The 23,331-nt window shown below is 37.8% G+C and overlaps 1 protein-coding gene across 1 annotated transcript in view; it reads right to left on the reverse strand.

Moving 5' to 3' along the window:
* The window catches only part of LOC114054008 (aspartyl/asparaginyl beta-hydroxylase-like), a 100,608-nt gene extending 77,493 nt beyond the window's left edge, over positions 1 to 23,115 (reverse strand). Inside the window, exons 1-2 of the mRNA XM_027877098.1 lie at positions 23,068 to 23,115; positions 17,138 to 17,201 (exon numbers count right to left, since the gene is read on the reverse strand). Of these exons, the coding sequence (XP_027732899.1) occupies positions 17,138 to 17,201; positions 23,068 to 23,115 (112 nt within the window). The remainder of the gene's footprint in view (positions 1 to 17,137; positions 17,202 to 23,067) is intronic.
* Between the last annotated feature and the right edge of the window lie 216 nt (positions 23,116 to 23,331).

The following is a 23,331-nucleotide window of genomic DNA, read 5'->3' on the forward strand; positions in this document are numbered from 1 at the left end:
TGGCCTGCCTAGTGTAACAGAACTAGTCCGTGTTGGAGCTGTTACTCAAATTGAGGTCTTCTGACCAATATTCTTTCCACTATACCCAAAACACTGAAGCTTATTATGGTGATTTGATCATGACAACTCATTTTTATAGCACCTCACAGCTTGGAAGTGCTTTCATAAAGTTTAAGTCATTTAGGTTGTAGAGATACAAATGTATGTGTGTGTGCACGCACATGTGTGTGTGTGAAGAGAGAGAGAGAGAGAGAAAGAAAGAAAGAAAGGAGGCTTTGGGGAGAGACAAACAGACAGAAAGACATTAAATGCCTTCAAAGTTTGACCCTAAAGGGGCAAAAATACAGGATTATTTTTCTCTATGAACAAACTTATATTAGTTGCAACTTTCAATATGGGAAGTGTTTTGTCAGAAATTGTGGATCTTATGCCTGACAGCTTTCACTCAGATATACACCAAGCTTGACTCGCAGTTCCTTCTGTTGTCATTTAGGCTGACAGACACTTCAGCAAAAGCAAAATGATCAAATGGGAGATGCAACTCATTGCTGAGATGACAGACATTAAATCCCACAACCGCAAATTTGTGAATCTCAGTGAAGTGTCAAGTCTATTCATTCTCCAAATCTTCAGTATATTTGCTAACATATAAAAGAACAAAGAAATAGTTGAAAACTGTTATGATTTACTATTCTAAACCTCTACCTGCAACAAGCAAATTTTTATATTATACTTTTGGTATACTTTTGGAAAAAAATATTAAAAGAATACCAAAATAATTCAATCAGGAAAATATAGCAAGAATACCTATTGTTTTAGTTCTTTTTGAAAATCTTCCTAAAATGTATTTATCCATTTTTCTGCCTTGATAAGTACAATAGAATGAATATGAATGAATCTTTAATGATGTGAAGGTCTTAAGCGCTTTGGGGCCATTATGTTAAATGCTGATTATAATCATACAGTAGCAGAGAGGTGTGTGAGTATGGGAAGTATAGACATAATATGATGACCTCTAGACACATCTCAGAAGGTATCTGCTTTTTTTTTTTGGTAAAAAAAAGATCTTAATGTGTTTTGCTGTTATCCATCCCTTCTTCCCCTTAACATAAAGTGTTGAAAAAATTCCAACTGAGGATTAAAATTAAAATTCAACAACCATTTATAAGCATTGTGTCAGGGAGCTGTAACTAGAGCAAGGCCACTGGGGCTTTGAGCTGGGGTGTCTGGTAAATTTGGAGGTCAAGGACAGCACATGGCATACTCCTCTCATTCCCCTCACAAGCTCTTCCATTGCATAATAATTCACTTTCCTGAAGGGGGAAAAATGGTTAAAGAATGTTATCATCTAGACAGTGATATGCAGGGGAATCACTGAGCTAGTTCAAGGGCTGAACAGAAGGAAAAGAAAGGCTGGATTTCTTTTGGAGAATATGTGCAGTAATTTTAATGTTGCCATGACAAATTCTAAACAAAATTCCAACACTAATCTTCTTGTGATACTTCATGGCTATGATCATGAAACACTAACGTCTTCAAAGAATCAACATGGTGGTGTGCAATGGTGAGATATACGTGTGAAAAGGCTACAGCCTATTATCAATGATGAGTGCAATAGAAGAAGTGGCATAAAAGATGCACAGAGGACATATGATTCGAAAAGAAGGTAGACCAGTTGTGTCAAGAGTGAAGGAGATAATAAGCTTAAGGACAGCTCACGTACAGAACTAGCAATCACGTAACATTAAAAGACTTCGGGAAAGAAGTCTAGCACATCGGGCATACCTTTTTCTGGAGGATTTATGGAAGTACAAAGATAATAGTCAGATATTCGATAAACATTACTCACTCCATGTCAGGCACTGTGCTCAGTACTGGCAATATAAAGAAAGGAAAAAGACAGCCCCTGTACTCAAGGAGCTCAATGTAATGGAGGAGACAACATGCAGATAACTAAGTACAAGAGATCTACTGTATAAATTGGAAATATTCAACAGAAGGAAGGCACCAGAATTAAGAAGGTTCAAAAAAGGCTTCCTATAGTTGGTGGGATTTTAGTTTGGAAGTAAGGGAAGCCAGGAGGCAGAGATGAGGAAGGAAAGCATTTCAGTCATGGGGCACAGCCAGGTGAAATGCCTGAAATCTGGATATTAAGTACCTTGTTAAAGGAATAGAAAGAAGGCCAGTGTCACTGGATCTCAGAGTACAGGGAAGAAGGTGTGAATAAGTTGTAATCTCTACTATTGTAAGGGGGCACTGACAATAGTGAGGAGACTAGAGATCCATTGAAATAGCATTAAAAAGAAATAGTATTATTAAACATTATAGTCTCTAATCATTAACTGTTGTAGTGCCCTGGACAATTTTAAAGAGACAGAAGTAGCTTTTCTGAAAACCTTTTCTTATTTACAAAATGGAACTTAGGATTTAAAATCTCCTGCTGTTTTTTTTTTAATAGGAAGCAGACAAGATGGAGGGAGTACAAGGATTAATGAAAGACATTAAACTATGGAAGTTTAGTATTAATGTAGGATTAATGAAAGAAAACAGAAAGGGTATGCCACTTAACTCCCTGTGTGAGCCATTTTTCCTATTGCGGCATTTATTTCCTTACCTGTGAATATAAAAGGGCTGGAATGATCTCTAATATTCTTTTCTTACACTCCCCAGACTTTTGGTTAAGACCCATACCCACACTCATTTAGTGTTTTTGGTGTTTGGGACAGTACTAGGTAAAGATTGGAATGATTTTAACCCTAATGAAATGTTTACAACTGGATTAAGAAGACAAACATGGTCAAGAAAAATAAGCTCAGATAAATACAATAATTAGCAAAGTACACCAAGGCAAAGTGGCCATCAATCGGAGACGGTAGAACTAAAAACATCATCCGGAGGTAACCCAGGTTTCATGGAAAGGAGGAACAGAAAAGAAGTGAGGGACACTTGGAAAGAAGCATGGTGGTGGTAAAGAGAAATCCCTACACAACAGGTTCTAAAATAGCAAACTTAATTGAAACATTTTGTGGACTCAGTATAGTAAATGGGAAGAGCTAAAAAGCAGAATTAGTTGATAGAAAGTTGATGAGGCCATAGTATTCTGAATATAAGATTCAGGTGGGCTTTATTTATTCATTTATTTATTTTTGGGCATACTGTACATGACAGACAATCAGGGGCTACCTTAATACTGTATTTGGATTGGTGGAAGGAAAAGAAAATATCCAACTAAATTTATTGCTAGCCCAAATCATGGAAGCCATTTTAATGATGGCCAGGTTGATTTTTACCAACCTACTGTTCATTTAAATCTAACTGGTTTATCATCCAAAAAATAATAGGAAAGCAAGAGAGACTTGTAAACACTTTTCCATTTGAAATAATACTTGTAAAATGCCTTTACAAACCTTAAAGCCTCTCTAAGTGAGAGCTAATGAGCTATTACAATCTTTGTAGAATGTAAGTTCCTTTACTATCATTATTAGTAATGAGGGGAAAAAAATGGGTTCAGCTCTCAAGGAGCTCTCATTCTAATTTTATTAGTTGTTAATTGGCTAATGTTATAATAGCTAACTATTAGAATAGCTGCTTGATAAATGCTTTTTTCCTTCCTTCACTCTTTTAAGTGCTTACTATACTCAGGCTCGTGCTCAATGCTGTAGATAAAAAGAAAGGGAAAAGCATTATATGCCAGGCCCTGTGCTAAGTGCTTTATAAATATTATCTTATACGATCTTCATAACAACCTTGGGAAGTAGGTGGTATTATCTCCATTAACAGTTGAGGAAACTGAGGCAGCTAAATTAAGTGACTTGTCTTACTGGTCATATGGATAGTAAATATCTTAAGTGTCTGAGGCAGTACTTGAACTCAGACCTCCTGGGCTCCAGGTCCAGTGCTCTCTTTACTTCACCACCTAGCTGCCATTAAATAAATGTTTGTTGACTGACTAACTTTATACATAGCTGTAAGGTTTGCAAAATCTATTAAATATATTATCTCATTCTAGTCTAACAGCAATTATGTAAGGAAGGTGCTGTTATTCACCCCATTTTTACTGATGAAGAAACTGAGGCAAACAGGTTAAGTGACTTGCCCAGGGTTAAACAGATACTAAGTGCCTGAGACTGCATCTGAACTCAGGTCTCCCTGACTCCAGACTCAACACTCCATCTATTTGAATACCTAGGAACTAACTTGTTATTTTGCCCACATTAGGCATGCAATTAATGTTTGTTAAATGGAACGTGACAAGAACTGGAATGGTTGTGGCTGCAATGTGTCAAACAGTTCTATCTCAGGAGTAGATGGCAGAACTGAAATGGGGGGGCAAAGGGGAGAGGTCATGCTCTCTTCTGTTACCAGACCCTTTCAAAAAGTGTTTGCATGCATAGAAAATGTAATCATGCAAACTCAGAGCTGAAAGGTGGCTCTGACATCAAATAGTGCAGGAGGTGTCCACTCCCAAACATCTCTGCCCTGTGGCCGAAGAGTCACCATTCAAAGGCCTTCAGTGAGAGAAAAATCACTACCTTACCCAAGACAGTCAAATTTCCTCTTGGACAGCTCTGATTACTGAGAATGCTTTCCTCATAGACAGAAAGTGAGCTAGTGCAATGAAGACAGCATTGGGCCTGGAGTCAGGAAGACCTGATGTCAAATCCAGCCTAGCTGTGTGACCTTAGGCAGTTCACTTAATTTCTGTTTGCCTCGGATTTCATATCTGTAAAACGAGGATAATAACCTCACAGGGTTGTTACGAAGATCAGATGAAATATTTATAAAGTGCTTAGCATAGTAACTAGCATAAACTCGGTGCTATATAAATTATATAATAAATATATAAACATATATTTAATATATAGTAAATATAAATAAATATAAAAATATAGCTGATATTATTATCATTATTATTACTTATAATAAGTTGACATCTATTTTGCATAATTTCCATCTATTCATTCTATGGGATGAATACAACAAAGCAGTAAATACCTTTTCTACCTAACTCTTCAAATACTTGAAGACAGCTTTCACATCTTTCCTAAACTTTATCTTTCCCAAGCTAAAAATCCAAAGTTATTTCAACTGATTCTCATACGGCACGATTTCTGATCCTCTCACCTCACCAACCTGACCACCTTTTTCTGGACACACTTCAGCTTGCTAATGTCCTCCTTAAAATACTGGCCCAGACCAGGCACAATCTTCCAGGGGTAGGGTCACTCCAATTGAGCACAGCAGAACAGTCACCTCCCTCTTCTGGGCATTAGGTCTTGCAAGGCAGACTAAGACCACATTCACCCTTTTGGTTGCTATGCCAACAGGCTGATTCACAAGGAGCCTGGAAACCACTAAAACATGACATCTTTTTCCCAGGAACTACTGCCTAACCATGTCTTTTCCATATTTTATTTTTTATAACTTATGGGATGCAGGACCTTACATTTATCCCTGTTACATTTCATCTCATTAGATTCAGCTACATTATTGGAACCTCTCTCGATTCAAATTCTGTCCTCCAACTATTAGTTCTCCCTTTCAGGTACAGATCACCTGTAAATTCAGTAAGCAAGTCACTGATGCATTTATCCAAATCACTGACAGTACGTTGAAGAGAAAAGAGCCAAGGCTAGAGCCCCTGTGTGAGACATAGTCAAGAATTCACTGGGGAACATTTGGGGGAGGGATGCCAAAATTTTCTCTGCCATCTACCATTAACAAGCATATTGTTTTGATGATGGCTATTGGTGGTTGAAAGGTAGCAAGGCATATGTTAATCATCTATTAGGTTTGTCTAAAAGTCCCTCCCCTCCAACTCAGAATTATCAGGCTTTAATTTGGGGGTGAGGAGGTGGGAATGGGGGGTTTAAGCAGTATGGTGCAATAGAAAGCACACTTAGATTCAGAAAACAGGATTAAGATTTGACTCTTAACACCTGCTGGCTGTTATCCTTAGCATGAACCTCAGTTTCTTCATCTGTGAAATGAGATTATCAATATTTGCACTAGCTTCACAAATTTGTTGTGAGGAAAACTGTTTAAAAAAATGGGGTTTACTATGTGCCAAGCAGTAGTGCTAGGCAAAGACAAAGGTGAAACAGTCAATGCCCTCAGGGAGCTTACATTCTAATGGGAGAGAAATGAGAAAAATTAATATTATAATGAGGATTATATTAATAGCTAATTACTAATTTGTGATCCACCTTTTTCCTTTCATTTCTATTAAAACCCAAGGTCAGTTAGCCTCTGAAGGGCATAGCTGAATGATAAGATTTGCTCCTGGTCCCTCAAGACACATACATGCTCTTAATGCTGGACCCCACTCATGTGGGAGACCTAACCTGTTTAGAGTATAAAAAGAATCCAGTCTGAGTAAGCCTTTGCCTGGGGGAAGAATTGCCTGTCTTTGATCCCCTCCATCAAAGTTTAAGGGCACCCAGCTCACAAAGGAGAAAACTAGCCACAGAGGTCCGGATGGAAATGGCTTCTCCTGCCCAGATGCTTAGAGCTGCTGAGTCTCATGATCAAGCCTCACAACAGGAGGAGCTGAAGACTTTTAGCCCACCCCCTGGTTAAATGTCCACCAATCAGGACTGATTTTCACTTGTCAGGGAAGAAGGGATTTAAGGTGTTTCCGGTCTAGCCTGGCATCTCTGGTTACTGAGAGAAACCACTAACCATTAATTTACTGATTGCCAGGCTAGCCTAATTAATAAATTAATTATTAATTACCCAGAAACAGTCTTTTGGAATTTTCATTCATCACAGAAGACTATGTATACATGAGTAAGTATAGAATATATAACAATATGAAGTAGTTTGGGGAGGAGTCCCAGACACCAGGGGAGCCACAAAAGGCTTCACGAATGAAGTGGTGCTTAAGCTGAACGCTGAAGGAAACCAGTGACTCCAAGAGGAGGAAGTGCCCGGGGAGTGGATTTCTCCACACAAGGGACAACCAATGCAAAGCACAGATGGGAAATGGAGAGGGGTAGTATATGTGGACTATTGAATAGGCCAGTGTGGTTGGAATGAAGATTATGAAGAGGGAAGTAAAGTGTCAGAAGACTGGAAAGGCAAGAATGGGCTAAAATGGGAAGTTCTTTACATGCCAAACAGATGATTTCACATTTGATTCTGAAGGAAAGAGGGAGCCACTGGTGATATTGAGTTGGGGATGGGAGGGGTTACGTGGTCAGACTTGATTTTTTTTTAAATCACATTGGGAGCAATATAGAAGATGGACTTCAGGCCTCTCAACTCTCGCTGCACTTGTCCTCTGAGGGAAGAGGAAGAGGAAAGTTGGTAGGGAATGCTACTTCTTTCTCCTGTTGTGCCAAGTTCAACTTCCATCTTTTGCCATACTCTTTTCCGGCTTAATCTCCAGCCTTTGGATGAATGAGGGGGGCCTCCCATCTGACTGACCATTGTGTACCTCCCATCCCATATTGCACTTGCCTCTAACCTAATCTCCTAACTCTGTTGGATAATAGATTGGTGCTCTTCTCTAAATGATGAACATTCTCACACTTGGCTATACCCTTCACATCTCATTGATTGACCTCCTGTAGATCATCATCTGAATCCCATTTCCCATCCCCTATCACCCAATTCTTCATTCACATCCCTCTCAGCCCTTGCACCCCAAAGTTTCAACCTAACTTCACCAAATCCTTCCATTATGCTCTCTGAAATGCCTGTTCCACAGGAAACAACTTTCCTTTCATTTTAAATCTTTTAATCTCTCACTTCTTCTATCTACTAGCTCTTATTGAAACCTGACTTCCCCCAGTGACATAGTCTCCTTGCATGCACCTTCACTCATTCTTCTCTGTTCACTGGTTGAGGCAGAGGAGTTAGAATACTTCTTGTTCCCCAATGACACTTCCAGTTTCTTCTCTTACCTCCATCACTCAGTAACCTCTCTTCCTTTGAAGTTCATGCTATTCATCTCTACTTTCCAAACAAATTCCTGATAGATTGTTATCTATAGACCCCACCTCTGCCCCACCCCAGCTGGCTCCTCTTCCTTCTTCAATAAGTTCAGTATCTGGCTTACAAGTTTTCTCTCCTACCCAACTCCTGCCCTAATACAAGGGGACTTTAACATACATATTATCTCTCCCTCAAATACTCTAACCACTCAGTTCCTCAACCTACTCACTTCCCATGAGCTACTCTTCTACCCCACCTCAGTCACACCCAGTAATGGCCATACCCTTCATCTTGCCATCACCCAAAACTGAACTATTTCTGTGTTCAAGAATTCCAAGATCCCCTTTTGGCTTTTCACCTCTTCCTCCATCTTCTCTTATAAAACCCCAAACTTTGCCTTCACCATGTCCTCCAACCCTTTGACCCCTCAATTCTCTCTGAGGCTATCTTCCCTGCACTAGCCACTCTCTCTTTTTCTCTCCATCTTGACCCCTTAGTAAGCCAATTCAATTCTACACTATTCTTCTCTCTTGAATCTCTAGCTCTCTTACCTGATTGCCACCAATTACTCCCAACCAAGCCTCAGCCCTAGATCACTCTCACCATTCAATGCCTTCACTTCCACAAATATACTGCTAAATGAAGGTGAGTAAATCACACAACTGTCCCAAATGGACTGGGTCCACTACAAATTTATGTTATACCATCTCAACTTGGCCCTCACTACTGCTAGGTAATCCTATTATACCTCCTTTATCAACTCACTATCCCATTCTTCACAGTGGGCTCTTCTAAACCTTTTCATCCATCCTCAAACCTCACATGGCTCCCCTTATCCCCAGCTAAGAACTGTCTCGTATTTTACAGAAAAAAGAGGCCTTTTGCCATGAACTTCCCCTTCTCTTCTCCTCAACTCCTATCACTCATACTTTCTGTCATTATCCCTTGCTTCACCCCTATCTCACATGATAAAGCCTTACTTCTTATCAATATTAGCCTTTACTTGTTCAAGTGATCCCATTCCATACTGTCTTCTCCAACAGATTGCCCTCTCTATTATCCTTGATATTCTCTTCTCTCTAGGTTTTTGGGACAGACTCTCTACTGGTTGTTCTTCTACCCTATCTAACCACTCCTTCTCCATCTCTTTCACTGGATTCTCTTCCAGATCATATCCTCTATATTCCTCATGGTTCTGTTCTGGGCCCTCTTCTCTTCTCCCTCTATACTACTTCACTCAGCAATCTTATTAGCTTCCATGACTATCTCTCTGGGGATGATTCTCAAATCTACCTATCCTACCCCAAACTCTCGGTTGACCTCCAATCTCACATCTCCAACTGTCTTTCAGACATCTTGAACAGGATATGCAATAGGCATCTTAAACTCAATATGTCCAAAACAGAACTCATTATCTTTCCCCCTACATCCTCCCCCTAGCCACTACATTCTCTGTAGAAGGCAACACAATCCTCTCAATCCTTCAGGTTCACAACCTAGGAGTCATACTGGACTCCTCACTATCTCTCAGCCTCCACATCCAATGTATTGCCAAGGTCTGTAGATTCCACCTTTGCAAATCTCTTAATACTCCCTTTTCTTCTCTGACACTGCTACCACTTTAGAGCAAGCTCTCATCACCTCATGCCTGGACTATTATAATAGCCTGCTGGTGAGTGTACATGCCTCAAATTCCCCGTTGGTTCTTTTCCATTCAGCCATTAAAGTGATTATCCTAAAGTGTAGGTCCTATTGTGTCATTCCCCATACTCAATTAACCCCATTAGATCCCTATTGCCTCCAGGATCAAATACAAAATTTTCTATTTGGCATTGAAGGTCCTTTACGAACTAACCCTAGCCTACCTTTCTAGTCTTCTTATACCTTACTCCCCAACATGTACTCTTTGATCCAATGATATTAGCCTCCTGACTGTTCCATAAACAAGGCAGTCTATCTCTCAGCTCCTGGCATTTTCTCTGGCTGTCCCCCATGACTGGAATTTAAATGGACAGGAATGGGTGAATTTAATTCAGGTGATCATTGCATACACTACTGTGGGCAAGAATTCCCCTTAGAAGAAATAGAGTAGGGCAGCTAGGTGACACAGTGGATAGAGTACTGGCCCTAGTCAGGAGGACCTGAATTCAAATCTGGCCTCAGACAATGACAATGATGACGATGACAATGACAACGATGAAGAAGATGAAGAAGACGACGACGATGACGATGATGAAGGAAGAAGAGTAGCCCTCATAGTCAATAAAAGGTGAGAAAAGCAGTACTGGGGTAAAATCTCAAAAATGACTGAATGATATCTATTCAAATCCAAGGCAAACCCTTCATCATTACAATAATACAAGTCTATGCTCCAAGCACCGATGCCGGAGAGGTCAATTGATGCTAAAGTTGTTCAATTCTACAAAGACCTACAGCATTTTCCAGAAACAACACCAAGAAAAAGATGTCACATATATCACAGAGGATTAGAAAGCTAAAGTAAGAAATCAAAATATAATTGGAATAACAGGCAAGTTTGGCCTTGGAGTACAAAATGAAGGAGAGCAGAAACTAATAGAGCTCTGTTAAGATAACTTTCTGGTCATAGGCAACACTCTTTTTCAACATGCCAAAAGGCAGTTTTACACTTGGACATCACCACATGGTCAATATCAAAATCAGATTGATTACTTTGCACCCATTCCTGTCTCTACACAGTCAACTCTATACAGTCAGTTAAAATGGTCTTGTTTTTTGGAGCTGACTGTGGCTCAGACTATGAGTTTCTTATTGCACAACTTAGACTTAAATGGAAGAAAGTAGAGAAAAACATCAGATCATATAGGTATGACCTAAATAACAACCCTTATGAATATAAAGTAGAGATGACGAATAGATTTAAGGGATTAGATCTGGTAGATAGAATGCCTGAAAAACTATGAACAGAGGTTCACATTATTGTATGGATGGCAGCAACAAAAAAACTTTCCAAAAAAAAAAAAAGAGCAAGAAAACAAAATGTCTGTCTGATGAGGCTTCACAAATAGCTGAGGAAAGAAGGAAGGTAAAGATAAAAGAGAAAGGGGAAGATATACCCAACTAAATGTAGAATTCCACAGACTAGCAAGGAAAGTTAAAAAGGTTTTCTTAAATGAGCAATGCAAAGAAATAAAAGAAAACAATAGAATGGGAAAGACAAAAGATCTTTTCAAGAAAAAGAGAGATATCAAGGAAACATTTCATGCAAAAATGGGCATGATAAAAGACAAAAGTGGTAGGGGCTTAATAGAAGTGGAAGAGACTGAGAAGAGATGGCAAGAATACATAGAAGAACTATACAAGAAAGATCTTAATATCACTGATAACCAGGTTGGAGCAATTACTGATCTAGAGCCATACATCCTGGAGAATGAAGTCGAGTGGGCCTTAGGAAGCACTGCTAACATTAAGGCTAGCAGAGATAATGTAATTGTATCTGAACTATTTAAAATTCTAAAAGATGATACTGTTAAAGAGCCGTACTCAATATGCCAGCAAATTCGGAAAACCTAACAGTGGCCAGTGGATTGGAAAAGATAAGTTTACCTCCCAATCCTAAAGAAGGGCAATGTTAAAGAATGTCCAAATTACCAACCAATTGCACTCATTTCACACAGTTATGCTTAAGATTCTATGAGCTAGGCTTAAGTAATATGTGAACCAAAATTTACCAGAAGTGCAGGGTTTTTTGGGTGTTTTGTTTTTGAAGAGGCAGAAGAACTAAAGACCAAATTGCCAACATTCACTGAATTATGGAGAAAGCAAAGGAGTTCCAGAAAAACAAACAAACAAACAAAAAACACCTACTTCTGCTTCACTGACTATACTAAAACTTTTGACTGCATGGATCACAACAAAATGTGGCAAGTCCTCAAAAAGATGACAGTACCAGATCATCTTACTTGCCTCTTGAGGAACCTGTATGTGGTCCAAGAAATAACAGAACTGAACATAGAACAACTGATTGGTTTAAGACTGGAAAAGGAGTATGACAAGCTGTATATTGTAACCTTATTTATTTAACTTATATACAGAGTACATTATGTGAAATACCAGGCTGGATGAATTAAAAGCTGGAATTAAGGTTGCTGCGAGAAATGTCAACAATCCCAGATACTTAGACCATACCACTCTGATGGCAGAAAGTAAAGAAGAATTAAGAAGCTTCTTGATAAGGGTGAAAAAGTTAAGTGTAAAAGCTGGCTTGAAGCTTAACAAAAACAAACAAACAAACAAAGATCATGACCACTTCCTGGCAAACAGAAGGATAAGAAATGGAAGTAGTATCAGATTTTATATTCTTGGGCTCAAAGATCACTGCAGATGGTAACTGCAGCCATGAAATTAAAAGATGCTTGCTCCTTGGATAGAAAACTATGGCTCATCTGGATAGCATATTAAAAAGCAGAGATATTAAAAAAAAGCAAAGATATCATCTTGCCAACAAAGGTCTGCATAGTCAAAGCTATAGTTTTTCCTGTAGAGATGTATGTTTGTAAGAGTTGGACTATAAGGAAAGTTGAGTGCCGCAAAATCAATGCTTTCAAATTATGGTGCTGAAGAAGACTTTCAAGAGTCCCTTGGACAATAATCAAATCAGTCAATACCTAAAGAAATTAATTCAGACTATTCATTGGAAAGTCAAATACTGAAGCTAAAGCTTAAATATTTTGGCCATATAATGAGAGAACTCATTAGAAAAGACCCTGATGTTGGGAAAGAATGAAGGCAAATAGAGAAGATGATGGCAGAGGATGAGATGGATTGTTAGTGACATGTAAGCAACGAATATGAACTTGGAAAGACTTCAGGAGACAGTGGAGGATAGAAGGGCTTAGCATGCTATGGTCCATAAGGTCACAAAGAGTCAAATACAACTCAGTGCCTGAACAACAACATTCCTGGAATGTTCTCTTTCCTCCTGTCTGACTACTGACTTCTAGGCTTCCTTCAGGTCCCTACTAAAATCCCATATTTTACTGGATGCCTTCCCCTGCCCCTCTTAACTCTAGTATCTTCTAGCTTGTGTCACTCACACACACACACACACACACACACACACACACACACAGAGTTTTGCTTGTTGTCTCCTCCATTAATGAGTATCAGTTCTTTGAGGGCAGGGACTATGTTTTGCTCTTTTTGTATTCCCAGCACTTAGCACAAGGCCTGGCTCATATTAAGGGCTTAATAAATGTTTATTGATTAGTTGATTGAGATGGAATGAAATAAGGACAAGGCTTGAGAACATAGAAGTTATGAGCCTAGGTTATTGGAAAGATGATGGAATTGAGGGAGTTTCTAAAAGAGAATGGTTTTCAGGGAAAGAAAATTAGGTCTGTTTTGGACATAGAGTTTAAGAAACTCCACCCAGTTTGCAATGTCCAACAAGCTCTTGCAGAACTGGAACTCAGGAGAAAGACTTGGTATAGATATATTATTTGGGAATGATTTGCATAGAAAAAAAGCACTTTGTAATCCTTAAAGCACGATATTGGTGGTAGTGTTCAGTAGTATCTGACTCTTCATGACCTCCTTTGTTTTTTGGGGTTTTTTTTTTGGCAAAGATACCAGAGTGGTTTTCCATTTTCGTCTTCAACTCATTTTACAGATGAGGAAACTGAGGCAAACAGGGTTAAGTGACTTGCCCAGGGTCACACAGCTAGTAAGTGTCTATAGCCAGATTTGAACTCAGGAAGATGAGTCTTCCTGACTCCAGACCTTGAGCTCTATCCACTGCACAGCCTCTCTAAAGTACCATATACATGTGAGTTATTTTTATTCTTATGTTCTCCAGAAGGTGTCTTCAGGTATGACTAAAACAAAGTTTTCTAGTCCCCTTACCCTGGAATCTACCCAAAAAGAAATGCTGTGGATAGGCTTATGATTGCAATAAAAATAATGTAAAAGATGGAAAGGGGGGTAGAAAATAATGATAATAATAATCAACATTTATATTGATTCTTTACAGTATTTAACACAGACTATTTCATTTGAGTCAGATATGCAGGTTATTGTTGTTCAGTTGTTTCAGTCATGAACTCTCCACAACCTCATTTAGGGTTTTCTTGGCAGAGACAATGGAATGGTTTGCCATGAAGAAACTGAGGCAAACAGGGCTATGTGACTTGCCCAGGGACACATAGCTAGTAAGCATCTGAGGCCAGATTTGAACTCAGGTCTTCCTGACTCCAGGGCTGGCACTCCATCCACTAAGCCACTTAGCTGCCCAGATGTAGAGAGGTATTATTATCTACTAGTATCCTCATTTTGAAGATGAGGAAACTGAAGCTAAGTAAAGTTAAGTGTCTTGCTTATGGTCACTTAGCTAGCAAACACCAGAGTCAAGATTTGAACCCAGGTCTTCCTGATACCAAGTTCAGTATTCCACTACATTATACTCCTTCCCCAAAGTAAAGAAAAGGAAAGGAAAAAAATACATTCTGAATTTAAGATTCATATTTAAACATAGAAAATGTAAGAGACACATAACCTAACTTTATTACTGTGTTAGTCACAAGTGTCAACAAAGACACTATGGCATGTGTTAAATTTTTTTTATCTTCCATTTCAGAATTAGAAATGCTGCATTCTATTTGATTCTCATCATTTTATCATTTTTTATCATTTTATTAGCCAGATGCTAATAAAATGGCAAACGGTGCGCTATAAACTTGTCAGGTAGCAAGGCAAAGCTATATTTTAGAAAAAAATGGTAGAGAAAAAAATAGTGGAGTAAAATATAAAATGGTAATGGATTCCAGAATCTGGCACCTTAAGAAAAAGAGCAGGTGTGCCAAATGATCAGCAAATCCAACCTATAAAGGACACAGAAAGAAAACCTCTATCTACAAGAGTTTCCAAGAGATTTTTCAGCATGGGAAACTGGTGGGAATCTCCAGTTGTTTCCTTTCTCATTTATAAGTGTGAATTGTGCAAGACTTCTCCTACTGTTTGCCTTCACAGTGAGGTCTGAAATGAATATATCAGAAAAGATGCATGTTATTTGCTAGTGGAAAATACAATCAACAGCCATAAGTCTTTCTGGCAGGACTTGTTTGTCCTTTCAGGATTTGGGGGGAAAGAATGAAAAATAATACAAACATACACCTTTTTGAGATTACTTGAAAACAATTTTTAACAAACCCCAGAAAAGAGTGTCAGTGATACTCTTCATAGAAATCATAATGATGAACAAAATGCAAAGTTGGACAGCTCTGGAGAGAGGTTCTTATCTCCTAGTACATTGCTTAGCTGGGGGTTTGGTAAGCTTTATAAAAAAAAGAAAGTAGACTACCCTTCCCTATCCCCTCCTGCTAGGGAATAATGGACTTTTGTTCTTCTCAGAATTAAATATCAACTACGTACCAGCAGGAGTTCAATATTCAAAGCTTAAACGGAACAGTTAACATAAATATTTTTCAGCTGAGAGACACTAACTAATACAACACAGTAAACATTATATAAAGGGCAATTATTTTCCTCTGCCCCTTCTATTGAAATGATGTGGGATTCAGCTGGGAGCTTTCAATGCAGCCAGCAAGTATTCTAGTTTATTAAATGTAGTCGGTTGTCTCCCCATAGGGTTATTTTAATAAATTATACATCACTCTCCTTCTAGTGTAATAATCCTTTAACAGATGTGACCCCATATGTTAAATTGGAAATTACAGAGTGGCTAAGTGATCTGCTTTCTGAACAAAATAGAAACCCCTTCCATGCCAACATATGTCCAAAGAGATCCATAGTCCTATCATCCCTCCTGACATACTATTTAATTTCTACTTGTAGTCTTTCAATGACCACTCTAAAATCATACTTTCCTCATGAAATTTTCCCTGGCTCACCAGAACTAAAGTGATCATTCTTTCCCTTTAGTCCACTTCAATTAAATTCAATTTAACAAGCATTTATGAAATACCTAGCTCATGTAAGATACTGTGCTAGGCACTAGAGATAGTAAGACAAAGATGAAACCCTCTAAAACAAGAACAATAATCTCCTACCTTAAGAGGCTTACCTGAGAGAGGAAAGAGATACAATATTTATACAGATAAATTCCCTGAGGTAAAGGATTATTCATTTTTATTTTTATCTCCAGCACCTAAGCATAGCATCTGGTACATAGTAAGTGCTTAATAAATACTTGTTGAATTTCAGGGAGTGAACTTATACTTACTGGAATCTCTTAACCTTGGTTTTATTAACTTTTAATAATTAGATAGCTATATTTCAATATAATTAACTTCCTTTGTAATCTTATACATTTTATTTTATTATATTTAAAAGTATTTTTCTAAGAAGGGGTCTATAGGGTTCACCAGGTAGGCAAAGCAGTCCAGGATAAAAACAAATGTTAAGAATCCTTTCACTAGGGAGTTGAGGAAAGGTTTTCCCTATGAGATAAGCACTTGATTTGAACCATTAAAGAAACTGAGACAGCAATGAGAAGGGAATACCCTCCAAATATAGGGGATAAGGGACTGTGCAAAGGCACTAAGTCAGGGAATGAGATGCCAAGTTTGAGGAAGAGTAAATAGGCCAGGTTGGCTTAAATGTTAACACGTGAAGAGGAGTAGTGGAATATAAATCTGGAGATTTAGGCTGGATCCAAAAGTGGGAAGGCCCTTAAACACCCAAGCTAACACCTTCCTCCCTAGCTATTGTTTCCCTCTATGGATTGTCATCTGTTATTATAATGTAAGCTTCTTGAGGGTAAGGGACTGCCTTCCTTACTTGAATTTGTATCTCTAGGGCTTAACATAGTGCCTAGAACACAGTAAATGTTTTTTTTTCTCCATTCTTTAAAAAATTACGTAAAACAGATAATCAACTTGAAATTCATAGCAATCTGGGTCACTTACTAAAGAGCAACAGCCCTATATAATTCACTAGTCCCCAAGGATACTGGTATATCACAGAATAGCACAACAACTGATACTCATAATGATAACCTTATGTCAATGATAATTGAAAAAAAACAAATTCTCTGCTATGTATTCTATGTTAGAATGTAGGGAAATGTTATTTTTATTTAAAAAAAAGGATTTCTATAAAACATGGTTAAATTTTTAAGGCTTAAAAAAGGGCTGGCATATCAAGAAACTTAAGTGAAACATCTGATTCTCTATGAATGTTAGATAAAAGAGATATTATTCACCTGAAAGATCTGTTACAAATTTGGAGCTAGAAGACCTGGGTTTGAGTCCTGAATCCAATATTTCCTAAGAACAGCAGCATGGTATGTGGAAGTCAGGAAGATCTAGATTTGAATAGCGCCTCAGATGCTAGCTGTGTGACCCTGGACAGGTCATTCAACTGCTCAACCTGTTCACCTATAGAATGAGGACAATAACGGCACTTACTTATTTATCTCACAGGATTCTTGTAAGAGTCAGATAATGTAGGTAAAGAGTTTTGCAAACCCTCAAACACTATATAAATGCTAGTTGTTATTATTAGCTATGTAACTGCTAGCAAGTCATTTAACCATTCTGTGCCTTCCTTGGTTTTCTCATCTGCTAAAATGGGGATACATCTACTCCCTAAATCAAAAGGTTATATTGAGGAAAGTGCTTTGTAAATTGTAAAGGGCTATATAAATGTGAGCTTTTACTATAGCACAAAGACTCACAGATTTAGAACTGGAAGAAAACTGGGCGGGGGAAGGTGTTCATCTAGCACTATGCTCCCATTTCTATGATGAGGAAACTGAGACCCAAAGGGTTGGTTTTAGCCCTTGATGTTACATTATCTTTTGGCTTGCCATGTGAATGCTAATGTGAGAAATGTATTTACTCTGCACTAATGTTGGTTATTATTGATTATTGCTTCTTAGATGGCAAAGACCACATCTGTGTATCTTTTTTTTTTTGAATAGTCTCTAAAAGAGCAACATGGTCACAAGTAAGCCCATAAATACCATTTGCTGATGGTGATGAGAAAAACTCTAAGGGTGTCTTTGAACAGCCTTTCTCTCTTAAGAGAGAAAAAATTGATGTTAAAAGGTTTACTACTCTTGGTTATAGGGGTGGTGGTAAACATAATAAAATGACCAACCTTTCAGTTTTTACAGTTAATAAGTTAAGAGTCAACATCTTGGTTTCCTGGAAACATAAAATTGTGTACAGATGTCCTTAGGCAATGATGATACAACAAAATGACATATAAACCATTTCTAATATTTTAAAAACAGAAAAATATATTTGGAAAATAGTAATTCCATTATAGACCCAAGTGTGATAATGGGTAAATAAATGAGGCATCAACCTATAATTCAATTCAGTGGGAAAATAACCATTACCTCCTTAGCTACACACAGACAAAAATGATAGAATAGATTAGAATCATGATGGTCCATCCAAATAGTGATGCTCAGATTCTGGGCTATAGTTCTAAGTACTTCGATATGAGAATGAACATCACAAATTGAAAGAAACTTAAAAATGGATAGAACATCAGCCCTGAAGTCAGGAGCTCAAATTTGGCCTCAGACACTTAATAGCTGTGTGATCCTGGACAAGTCACTTAACCTTGACTGCAGAGAGAGAGAAAGTAGAGAAAGGAAGAGACAAAGGAAGGAAAAAAAGGAATAAAGGAAGGAAGGGAAATTATAAAAATGACAGAATTGGCTGTCAGAAAAATTTTTAAATGATAATGGTTGAAAAGGATAAACCAAGGAAGTAGCATCCAAGAGTATTAGATGAAATCGAGGAAAGAAAAATTTAGGACACATACATCTACTCTCCAATGATTCTTTTTTTTTTTAAAGCTTATATGTAAGTTTCAACTTAATATTCCTATATTCTTGTTCTCTTCATTGAATTATATCTGGCTACTCTAGAGACTCTAGAACAAAATATTTTTAAACTTTTCAGACTAATGGCTAAGAATTGCTTTTAGAGTTCAAATCACTGGCCCTTGATAAAAAAGGAGAGGAGGGGAGGGTTGAAAACAAAACTGTCATGAAAACCAAAATACAAACAGAAAAGAATTCATTAACTTACCATAGTAAAACTTAATTGCAATGTATATATTTTAATTTTAATAACAATATCTTAGTTTTATAGTTTTAAATAATAACTTTCCCAAGCAAAGTGCATTGACAGAGAGGAGATTTGGTATAACAAATAGTGAGATTTCCTTGGAGCCAGCAAGACCCAAGTTCAAGTCCTGACACACACAGACTAGCTGTAGCACCATAGGCAAATCCCTTAAATTCACAGTATCCCACACAACTCTCTCTATAAGACTGTAAATTACTTTCAAAGACTCTTCAGTTGCTGCTCTGTATTAGTGGAAGGCGTTTACACACTGGGAGTTCCCTACACAGATGAAGCATCAGGTCTGGATACACTTCTTTCCCCAACTCCCTCATCCCCCTCAAAAATACTGACCTTGAAACAATTACTATAAACAACCTATCATATGAAGAAAAGTGGTAGCATTCAAAAATATTTCTGATTAACATATCCCTCAAAATTGACAATATATGTTGTGATGACTTTTATGAATAATGTACAACTTGTTTTTATGCAAAGATATACCTTATGTTTTGGGTCTTAACAGATGGCAAATTCTTTTTAACAGAGTTTAAAACTTGCACACTGGGATTGAGAATTATTTATACAGTAAACACTTTAGCTGATCTTATCTTTGGACAAGTTTAATTAAAGGATGAGATACCAGTAGCACAATAAAGCAGGCTCCTGGGAGAAAGAAGTAACTTCGTTCTTCACTGAATACATTATTTCTCCACTGCAATTTAGGGCATACATGTAAATTAATGGGACTTTAGAGTTTTATGACAAATCCCATAAGCATTTGGCTTTCTTGTTGACTGTTTTCAAACTCAGTGTTAATAAAGCTTTAACACCCAAGGCAGGGAAGGATGCCGAGCTGGCTGTTTGATGAAACATTCCTGCTAATTTTTCTTAAACAGTTCTCTAGGATCCATCACATCTTATGCAGTTTATGGAAGCTCACTTTCTGTTTTACATTAGGAACATATAATAGGAAAACAAATACGCTAAAAAAAAATGCCTTCTTGTTCTCAGACACCTGCCTACCTAGGTTATTGGGAAACCATGAGGATTAATGAGACACTGTTCTTAAAGCTGGCATATAAAATATATGGTAGCATATGAAATATAAAATAAGTGGCATGTCATTTTGTTTTTTGTTTGTTTTAACATTACTGCTACCTTTCCCCTTTCTCAATAGAATCTTCCGCTCTTGTAACAATTAAGTGAAGCCAAACAAAACTAATAAATACATTGGCCAAGTCTGAAAGTGAATTTGGGCTCAATATTTTAATTGTAGTAAGAAAGTTATAAAATTTATAGTGAGAATGTAGCTTCTCTGAGGGCAGGGATGATCTTGCTTTTTTATTAGTATCCTCAGCTCCCAGTACAAGTGCCTGGCCCAAACAATAACAGGCACTTAATAAAAGCTTGCCACCATCTTGCAGATGACAAAACTGAGGTCTAGAGGCCCATATAAGTAATTTCCCCATGGTCACACAACAGAGCAAAGGTACAGAGTTAGATCCTCAGTCTTCAAAGGTGCTACTTTTTTCCCCACTACAGGAAGAAAGTTTTATAAATGCACTGTATTTTATAAATGCACTAGTAAGGAGCTATACCAAGACTAGAACACAGGGCTTGTGTCTCCTAGTCCAGTGCTTTTATTTACTGTATGTTTTATTTGAGGGGTTCACATTAACGACCTGAACGCACTTCTTCAGAATGAGTATGTTGAGAAAAGATGAAGAATGCTTTCAAGGCTAACAGCAGATGACATCAATCCTTTAAATACTTTGCTGGATGGTCCACAGGGCAGAGAGGGTATGCTAAGAAGCTAGAGAATCAATTTGAAAGTAAAATTCAGTATCCTGGGTACTTTATTTTAAAGCAAAGGCCTTGAGGTACTGGGTGTGGAACCTGGATCTCTCTGATTCCAAGATAGGGAAGGATACCTCTGATACCAGTAGCATATTATAGATCTGAGTGACATAATTTACACTTAAAATCAATTAAAATATTCCTCATTCTTCTCTCCTATCTAATGATTCACTTCACTTTTGGTTCTGCATCATAGGAATATGCTCCAGGAAGTACACTGCTGAGCTATTATCATACTTCTCAGGGGGTAAAAGACAATTGGCTTTGGCCCCCTTCTTCACAACCCACCAGAGGTATGCAATTAATGGCACAACAACATCCACCCTGCTGTGTACAATACTGCTCAGTTCCTGTGGCTGTTAAAAAGTGCCACGTGGAGGGAAAGGGGAAAAAAAAACAAAAGACTGCCATGCAACGCACATGGTATTCATGACAGAAGTAAAAAAAAAAAAAAGAGAGAGAGAGAGAGAGAGAAAGTGAGATGCCATATGAATCAGAATGACAAGGCCCAGAAATATAAAGCTCACCAAAGTTCATTGGGTTTATGCTGAAGCTATAATTTGCAATTAATGCCATTTCCACTCCATGACTGGCTGAATGACATTAGTAATAACATCACTAATATTGTGGTTTGAGCTCAAAAAGAAGTCAGTGATCCTTCAGGGCAGTGAAGCCAAGTTTCAATGGAGCATGAAAATCAAGGTTACTACCTGAAACATATCTCTATCAAACCACAATTTTGTCTTGTATGCAAAGAATATCAGTTAAAGGTCCTGTGCTGCACAGATGGTATGCCCTTATTTCAAACACAGTTTAAAGTCTATTTTACAGGACTAGAGCAAAATCTTCAAGTAACAAAACCATGATAGGGGACTGGCACTCAAAATTCCTTACCTCCTCCCCCCTCCAAAAAAAATATTGGCAGGCTAAGAAAAATGTCTAATCACTAATGATATTTATCATACAGAACAGAAAAACAGGAACAACAGAGGGTGGATAGGTTCATTGGTTGGCCTTATGATACAAAAAAAAAAGTCCAATGTTAAAATCACAGTACGGCCACTTTTATCTAAATGAAAAAACAACAAAAACAACAACAATGAAACAACTTTTGAACAGTGACAACTGGGAAAACCATACATTCACTGGGCAAGGTCCACCTCCACTTAATATAATTTATAGAGGAAGCATCTAACACATATCTGGAAAACATAGTTACACTTCTCACATCAACATATCCTTAGTATTAAAAACAATTGATTCAGCTAATACCCAAAATGGATTAGATAGCTCTTTAGAAATGTGAATTTCCCCCTGCTTAGGTGTCACTTAGTATCTTTTTTTTTGCTTTGTTTTGTTTTGCATGAGGGACCAATTTATAGTCTCCGTAGGGGGCAGTCAAGTTCTGCACAGAAGTGACTGTGTCAATCAAAATACCGTAACTGATTAATGTAGTGACCAGGTTTTTGTATACAAGTGAATAGTTATAGTATTAGACCTTACAGAAAGGTCTTTACCTTTATCTCTTCCCCTTCCCTGACCCCCTCTCCCCATCAGGAAAAAAAAAAAAAAGACTACCTAGCAACTAAAAGGTGTTGGAAGTTATGAGAGAATTATTTCCCTTTTCTAAAGAAAATCCCTAACAAAAGGTTGCAGTGTACATGGTTTTGCTGTTGCTGTTTCAGTAATATACACCTAATATTAAAGCAAATGTCAAAATGATCTTCAGAGTTCACAACATGAATAGCTTATATGTTCTGCTTCAATAATAAGCATTTATTGTTAAAAGCAGTGGATAATTTAAGGGGAAATAAACCACCACGTGAAATAAACCCACTGCCAAGTATTTTTTTTTGTCATCCCTTTGCCCATTTTGCCTTGTGACTAACAACCAGCTCTTTTGTGACTGTGGGCTGGAAGCAAAGGTGAGGTAAACAGCCAAAAAATAGAGACGTAAATGAACTGACCCACATGGGGATAATGATATAATTCTAAAACTGTAGGAGTTAAAGCTAGAGTTGACCTCAGAAATCAGCTACTCTAACACGATCATTTTAAACTGCCACCTAAATTTGAGTAACACTGTATTTTTCAAAAAACTTCAGCTGAGAACCTTCCCTCATATTTTACTAAAAAAACTGAAGTCATTCCCTGAGAGTTCCTCCTTCTTCCCTCCTCTTTATCTCACATCACCCAGCTCTCCTCCTTCTCCTGTCTCACATGAATAAGTGGCCATTCTTCTTGCCAAAGAAGATCCCTCTAAATGTACAAATGATCCTATTCCATCCTATCTTCTCCAGTCGTTTGTCCCCTCTATCATCCCCACACTCTCACTTATCTTCAATCACTTCCTGTCTACTTGCTGTTCTTTCCCTACTGTCTTCAAACATACTTATGTCTCCCCTACCCTCAAAAAACCCTCACTTGATCCATTCATCCCTGCTTATTTCAT

The sequence above is a fragment of the Vombatus ursinus genome, unplaced genomic scaffold, assembly GCF_900497805.2.
Source record: "Vombatus ursinus unplaced genomic scaffold, bare-nosed wombat genome assembly UNPS02014812.1, whole genome shotgun sequence".
Taxonomy (NCBI): Eukaryota; Metazoa; Chordata; class Mammalia; order Diprotodontia; family Vombatidae; genus Vombatus; species Vombatus ursinus.